The 8,322-nt window shown below is 45.9% G+C and overlaps 1 protein-coding gene across 1 annotated transcript in view; it reads right to left on the minus strand.

Annotated features, from left to right (window-relative positions):
* Positions 1-928, minus strand: part of Egfl6 (EGF like domain multiple 6) — an 81,480-nt gene extending 80,552 nt beyond the window's left edge. Inside the window, exon 1 of the mRNA XM_017803117.1 lies at positions 725-928. Coding sequence (XP_017658606.1) covers positions 725-792 — 68 coding nt within the window. The 5' untranslated portion in view covers positions 793-928. The remainder of the gene's footprint in view (positions 1-724) is intronic.
* Positions 929-8,322: the final 7,394 nt, after the last annotated feature.

Here is an 8,322-nt window from a genome sequence, read left to right on the forward strand (position 1 = left end):
TAATAGAGGGAAAATGCTTAGAAAGGTAAGGTCTATAGGAAGCACTATGCTTAAGTGTGCATTTATACTATGTGGCTTTGAGGCTGCCTGGGGGAAACATTTCAGGGCTCAGAAAAGCTTCTGGGCAGTAAGGAAGTGGCAGAGCAAGAATGAGAACCCCTGTCAATTCACCAACACGAATTTTCCGGTTCATCAACCCTAATCCAAAGGCAGCCAGGACAGGAACCTAGCACTGTACTGTTTCAGGTCAGGAATGATAAATTCATATTCTGAAACAACCAATTTTTTCTTTCTTCCTTAACGAAACTAGTGACTGGTAAACACTGGGCGTCCTTTGGGCACAATGGAGGTCACTAAATTGCACAGACAGACCCCCACCCCCACCTCAGGGACTCTCACACAGCTGCCTGTGCAGGAGGTGGGTGGATGCAGAGCGCCAAGCCTGCTTTCGGCCATGGGTCTGCTTGCTCAGCCTTACTGTTCGTGGAACAACCGGACAAATGCAGGCAGGTGGGGCTGAGGATGCCCAGACCACCAGAGGCCAAACCCATCTAAAGGCACGCAGGTAAGAAAGCCTGTGGCATCCTAGTGAAATCCCATCCCGGGATGCTCCAACCCCAACGCCAGCACCCAGGCACCCCCCGCCACACACAGAGAGGTCAGCTAGAAAAGGCTCCCAAAGGAGAATTCAGTCCTGGGGACCATGGTCAATCCAGACACTCACCTGGTCCCTACTCCACCTGCCACCCAGGGGAGCAGCAGCGAGAGTGCCAGGCTCCAGGGAGGCTGCATGTTGCCCTGGCCTCCTCACTCCTAGTCTTGTGCCCCTCGGGATGTGGGGCACAGCTGGGCCACCACCTTCTCTCTCCTCAGCAGGCGCGGTGGCCGCTGGCTCGGTTAGGACAGCCAGGCGCGGGGTGGGGGAAGCGGCGAGCTGCGAGCTGCGAGCTGCTGCGAGTGGCTGGGGGTGCCCTGGAGAGGCACACTGCTGGCTCCTCTGCCGGTGAAGCCTGAGCAAGCGGGGGCGGGGCTGGCCCAGCACATCTGGCTGGGACCCGCCCCCAGAACTATCTGTGAGGCCTCAGTGCTCTCAGCTCCACCACAACCCTCCCCATCAGCCTCAATTTATCGCAGGCTGCCCAGAAGCACTGCTAATTGCTGTGCATTTCAGGAGTGGGACAAGTGTCAGGGACATCTGAGCTCCAGGGATTAAGAATTCAGTTGAGAAGTCAAAACAAGACCATGGATGCAAGTTCACAACTGCCCTCTGATGTGACTTCAGTGGAGGTTTTCATACTCTGCGAGGTTTTCTTTCACAATCTTAGGATGCTAAACGTGGAAAGTCACCGACTCCTGCACAAAAGTGGTAATTTAACAAATGTCCTCTTCTGGTCATTTGCAACAGCTTCGTTAGTGAGATCCCCCCCAAATGATACTGTAATATAGTGACAAATTCAGAAGCTAAAACTAAACAAGGATGCTTTGTGAATTCAGAGAATTCCTTCAGGTACTGACAAGTTCTTTATTTTGACTTGTAGCAGAAGAAATATTGATCTCCTCTTCTCCCCACATAGACATCCTTTGACTTCGTGTAGGTAGAGCCTATGGCCTCACCCCTTGGTTTTGGACTTGGCTAAGTGATTTGCTTTAGCTTATTGTATGAGGGCAGAAGTCACAATGTGTCAGTTCCAACTCAATGCCTCTATTTGAGCATGAGAAGACTGTGTACCAGTTATCTTGGTGGCCCAAGGAGGCTGAGGATGAGATGGAACACAGCTACTTGGTTCACTAGCAGACCTGCAGTTCAACACAGAGCTGCTTACTGGTGCCTACTGAATACCAGCCAACACACCAAACCATGGAGCCTCTGAACTAAGGTCAGCAGGGCGGACAAGAAGCTGTGGGAGCTTGTTGGAAGCATTTCTTTTCTTGCTTTGAAGTATTTTATTGAGATCTTTTTGATGAAAACCACAGGCAAGGGGTTGGAGAGATGGCTCAGCAGTTACGAGCACTAACTGCTCTTGCAGAGGACCCAGGTTTGATTCCCAGCACCCAATTGGCAGCTACAACTGTCCTTAACTCCAGTTCCAGGGGAATCCGACACTCTCTTCTGACCTCCACAGTATTGCATGACATGGGTACACTCACATACATGCAGGCAATATAGTCATACACATAAAATAAAAATGTTAAATAAAATATATTTTAAAAAACACAGGCAAAAATAAATATAGATAAATGTTTACCCTTTTTTGGAGATGGTCTTTTAGTATGTTGCAGCACTTGAACTTGTGCTCAATTGATCCTGTGACTTTGCCTTCAGAGGAGCTGAGACTACATACAGGTTTGTGCCAGTGCACCTAGATAATGGTGAATACTTGGTCACTAAATGTTCTGGCTTCTCAGAGATTTTTTTTTTGTTTAATAAGTTGATAGCTACTCTCACAGATTAATGCAGAAAAGATGAAAGTTCCTAGGATGGTGGGCTGGTGAAATGGCTCAGCAGGCAAAGGTGCTTGCTGCTAAGCTTGATGACCTGAGTTTCATTCCTGGGACCCATATGGTGGAAGGATATAATCGACTCCCATAAGTTGTCTTCTAATCTCCAAACATTCGCCATATCATGCTCACACACAGAACCATATATATACACATGCATGCGAAACAAATGCAATCACTTTTTTCTTTTTAAAAGAAAGTTCCACAGTTGTATGCTGGGTTTTGGTCTGCTTGTGTTTGCATGGATCTTGTGTATGCTATAAATACATATGCACAAGTTTCCAGGAGCCTGTAGGACTCCATATCCATATGGTCATGCACCCCCTTTCATGGTTCTTACAATGTTTCTGCCCCCTCTTCTGCAATGGTCCCTGAGCCATGGGTGGGTGAAGTTAAATATGGGAGTCCTTCCCAACGACCCACACTCTGCAGACCCTTATTTTCTATGCTTCAACCATTTGTGGCCCTTTGTGTTCATTGCTCCCTGTTGCGTGAGGGAGCTTCATTGATGAGAGTTGAAAGATGCATTAATATTGCCTCTACCCCTTGTTGCACTAGATGTAGAGGTTACATTGTAGGTGGGTCACTTAGGGTTGGGCATTTCACAGACACTTAATCTCTGTGTGTGACCAGTTGTGGAAGTCAGAACTTTGTAAAAGTCTCCATCTGTTGCAAAAGAAGCTTCTTTGATGAGTGGTGACTGGCATACTGGTATATAAGGATTTGGACAGCAGGCCCCAATATTAGCCAAAGAACTGTTGGGCAGCTGATTACCGCTGGGTGAGGAAGAGCTGTAGACAGACTGACTAGACCTGAATGGATGAACATGCACTGAAGGATGTCAAAAGGTACTAACTTAACTTGGTAGGCCTTAATATAAGTGACAGAATGCATGAAAATAGTGGGGAAGGGGCCATGAGAGGGTGCCGATGGGGAAGGGGATATAAAGGTGATTAAGATGTTGTGTATGAGATGCACAAAAAAAAATCAATAAACAATAAAAAAGAAAGCTCTTAAGATGTGCCCAACTTCAGAGAGAGGTCATCAAAATCCGTAGTAAGCAGGAGGAAACACTTGCTCTTCACTTGTCACAGCCTGAAAATGAAATAGCAGGACTCACTATCTAGGCACAACTGCAATCCCAACCATCTCCACGGAGTAGATTGCAAACATCAAGCTTAGCTTTTCAGTCCTTGGGTTAGTTCAGATTCTCTGCGAAGGGGTACTGACCATGGGTGGGCTTTCAGAGCTCATTTTTGTGGTATGTGTGTGTGTGTGTGTGTGTGTGTGTGTGTGTGTGTGTGTTTGTGTAGGCCAGAGGACAACTCTGGGTGTCATCCTCAGGGAATATCTACTCTTTTTTCTTAGACAGGGACAGGACTTCTCACTGGCCTGGAGCTCTCATGTAGGCTAGATTGGCTGGCCAGTGAGCCCCAGGAATCCACCTGTCTCTGCCTGTCCAGCACTGGGATTATAAGCATAAAATGTTTCATGTAGTGACATGAACTTATAGTCCTAGGGCTGAGAGGCAGACACACTAAATCTTTGGGGTCCCACTGACCAACCAGGCTAGCTAATTGGTGGGCATCTGGTTCAGAAGGAGATCCTATCTTAAAAGTAAGTTGGAGAGAAATCAATAAAGATACCTATACTGGAGAGCTTTAGTGTCAACTTGACACACCTGGGAAAAGGGAGCCTCAATTGGGGAATTGCTTCCTTAGGACTGACTGTGGCCATGTCTGTGGGGCATCTTCTTGACTGCTGAATGATGTGGGAGGGCCAGCCCACTGTGGGTGGTGCCACCCCTGGGCAGGTGGGCCTGTATTGCCTAAGAAAGCAAGATGAGCAGGGGCCAGGGGATCAAGCCAGTAAGCAACATTCCTCCATGGCCTGTGCTCCAGCTCCTGCCTCCAGGTTCCTGCCTGCCTTGAGTTCTTACCTTGGCCTCCCTCAGTGACGAACTGTGACCCAGGAGATATAAGCCAAATAAACCCTTTCCTCCCCAAGTTGGTAGTGGTCAGAGTGTCAAAGCAATAGAGAAACCAACTAGGACATAAATTGGTATCAGGAGTAGGGTATTGCTGTGACAGAACTGACCTTGGTGTTTTTAGGAGCATTGTGGAAGCATTGGGAACTTTGGGCTAAAAAGCCATTGAATGCTTAGAGTTTGTTTCTGTGGAGCTTGGAACAGTTATGCTGAGTTGTGAACAATGGAGGCCTGGCTTGTGAAGCTTCACAGGGAAGTAGAGACTATCAGGGATGTTTGTGTGATATTTTGAATTGAGAATCTGTGGGTTCTGGTCGGCTGGGGCTGAAGAATCAGCTGTGATTAAGAAGAGACCAGAACCTGAAGTAAAACCTTTGCTTTACTGGGACAATTGATGCTGGTTAGCTGGGGCTGAAAAATCAGCTGTAAGTAACAGGAGACCAGCATCACCATGGTGAAATTTTCTGGGAAGTATTTCCTCAGGGTCCTCACACAGAAGCTGTGGTCAAGAAGGGACCTGAGCCTCCATCTCTAGCTGAATTCAAGACTTGGTAATGTGTAAGAGTCTCCTGCATTATTCTGATGTTGAAAGTGCGAAGGGGTCACAGAGAGCAGCTGAGGCTTGGCACCCTGAGAGGCCAGGAAAGGCCATAGGTGAAAGTGCTGCTTCAGTTGCAGTAAAGACCCCAGGACTGAAGGGATCATGGAGAGAGTCTGAGGCTTTGCACCCAGAGAGGCGAGAAGAGGCCATTGGTGAAGGTGTAGCCTCAGTTTCAGTGGACACCCTAGCTGTTTGGAGATGGCAGGACCATGGGTCAACTACCAAGGGCAGCGGCCGGTGTGGAATGGAGTCGTCTTGGGTCTCTGAGACAAGCAGTGTATGCTGTGGCCAGCAGAATAAGAGAGGCAGAGCTGCCAGAACCCTTTGGAGCCTAGAAGATTGTGAGAGAATCCCAGATGTCCAGCCTTGAGCTACTTTGCTGGACTTTGGTTTTGCTTAGGTGTGCCTGATTTTCCCTTTGAAATAAGACAGTACTTGTTTTGGATTTTACAGGAGCCCCCAGTTAAGAAACTTTTAAAAGTGACTGGACTTTTAAGGGTTTGAATTTTTTAAGGACTGTGGGGATTTTAAAGTTGTACTGTCTTATGTTGTGATATTAATGTTAACATCATATCTTTGGGATAAGAGTTGGAAAGGTTATGGTTTAATAGTGATGTGTTTGTGGGTCAAGTTGACAAGGGGTCAATTGTGCTCGATAGCTTTAGTGTCAACTTGACATACCTGGGTAGAGAGAGCCTCAACTGGGGAATTACCTCGATAAGACTGGCCTCTAGCTATGTCTGTGGGGCATCTTCTTGATTGTTGAGTGATGTGGGAGGGCCCTGCCCACTGTGGTTGGTGCCACCCCTGGGTAGGTGGGCCTGTGTTACATAAGAAGGCAGGCTGAGCAAGGGCCAGGGGAGCAAGCCAGTAAGCAGTGTTCTTCCATGGCCTAGGACAATACCAATGTCAAATTTTAGCCTTCACATGCAAACTCACATACATATACATGTACCCATGCACATGTACACGTACGAGAGAGAGAGAGAGAGAGAGAGAGAGAGAGAGAGAGAGAGAAAGCACAAGAGGAATATATCATATCGTTATTTGATTTTTCCTGGGGAGACATGAACAAATACCTATTCATCCCAGATAGGGCATCAACCATTCAGAAATGAAACCATTTCACCCAAATCTAACTTGGTGAACCAATGAGTTTATTGAGGTTATTTATAGAAACATAAGTAAGTCAAACTCAGCTTCATCACTGAAAAGTCACACCAGCATGGTTGACAACTCATAAAAGCTGCGTCCCTGGAGCTCCCTGCTCAACTTGAAGGCAGCTCCATTGAATACAGTCTCCTTTCCCCAGCAATTGTTTACTGCTTTTAGAACTATATAGGAGGCTTATCAATCTTGTAACTTTCTGAGCTTCCTATTCCTGTGAATTGTGTTGCCTTACCAAGTGTCATTAACTCCTTTTCTCCTTCCAGGAGGAAATGCATGTCTTAAATCAGAGGAAATAGCTACACACCAGGTTATTAACGCTATGTCTAAAATATCTTAAAGAAAATAGGGTATATATTTTATCTTGCTGTGGGTTTCTCCACAGATAGACACTAAGGCAAAGACCTGGGTAGAAATAGTTTGTTCTAGATGTGTTGGAGAAGACAATATCAGGCATGTATCATGCTATTGTAGACTACTAGAGTTTCATGCTGTTGGGATCTCTCAGAGCCTGCATGGAACACACATCTCCAGGATCTTACCCAAAAGCAAAGGAGCTGGGGTGGTGACACTGCATCTCCATTTTGTCACTGCCTGACAGCATCTACCAGGCAGATGACTCCCACAAAGGTTTGTAGAAACTGTCTTTTGAAAGTCTGACTGTAATTCAAGGCCCAGAGGACATGGACAGGGGGTCACTTCAGCTGTTGCCTAACATGGAAATTGAATCAAACTGAAACTTATGAGATTTTTGCCCTATCACGTCTCCCTAAACACTCAGATACTGAGCACTCAGACACACCTTCCTTTAGAGAAACAATTTGCAAAGATCTAATGAAATAAGTGAAATAGTATATGGAGCTGTCCTGCCTTTATACACTGTCAGCTGTAAAGATCAGCAGAAAATTTTTCATTAATGTTTACCTGTCTATTTTTACCTTCAATTCCAGCAATTTGATGCTGGAATCAGGGGCAAATTCTGTTCCACAAGCTTAGGGGGATGATGCACATTGGAAAAGGTAGCTTCAGGGGAGGTCAAACACTCATCAACCAACCCACCTATTAATAGTATTTCTCAGGAGAGTTTGGACAAAGGAGCTGTCTTGCCATGTGAGGAACAGAGAAGGAACTTGGAAATGAAGCATTCTCAGGTCAGATGTCATATACAAATTGCCACCTGGAGGCAGGTGTTTTGAATAACTGCACAGGCACTGTTGACTTTGAAGAGGAAATTGGAAGGAAACTGCTCTTTAGGGGGCTCACCTCTATTCTACAAATGGAAAATGATCTTTGATCAGAACCTCATAAAATTTCCTGTGACTTGTACATGAATATATTTTTTTCAGTCAGTTTCCACTTACCCCCTGTGTGGAACAAGATGGAGGACTGATAGAATACTTTTATGCATTCTGAAACACACACACACACACACACACACACACACACACACACACACACACACAGAGTTTTCAAATCAGCCCGTGACATCACCTTTAACATGATGTACCTTAGATCCAAAAATTACTGAAATGGCCCTCAAAGAAAGCTGATCAAAGAGGATCTAAGCCAGAAGGCTGGGGAGATAGCTCAGTCAGTAACGTGCATGTACATGCACATGTGTATTACCTACATGTGCACACACACAGAACAGGCATTCATGGATTACCCCCCCACACACACGTCTAGGCCAGTGTTTTCAAACTTCAATATTAGTGCACATGATCTGGAGTGTTCCTTGAAAAGAAAATTCTTTTTTTAGGTGTAGGTAAGGTCCAAAAGTCTTCATCAATCACCAACCCCAGGAGACACATATGCTTTTGTCTGAGGATCACATTTAAGGTGGTAAAGGTTTACAGATAACCTAGGCTAGCAGTTTAGCTGAAGAATGGGATCACTTGGGACGTTTTGACACTATTGATACTTGGGGTTCTGCCTCCAGAGATTCTAATGCCTAGGCTATGGCTTGGGAATGGAAATGCTCAGAAAAAATGCCAGGTGATTTTAATGCACAGCCAATGTTGAGAGCCATTGCTATGAACCAGTGCCCACATTTTTCAGGCTGAAAACC

Source organism: Nannospalax galili, unplaced genomic scaffold (assembly GCF_000622305.1).
Source record: "Nannospalax galili isolate Female #2095 unplaced genomic scaffold, S.galili_v1.0 scaffold606, whole genome shotgun sequence".
Taxonomy (NCBI): domain Eukaryota; kingdom Metazoa; phylum Chordata; class Mammalia; order Rodentia; family Spalacidae; genus Nannospalax; species Nannospalax galili.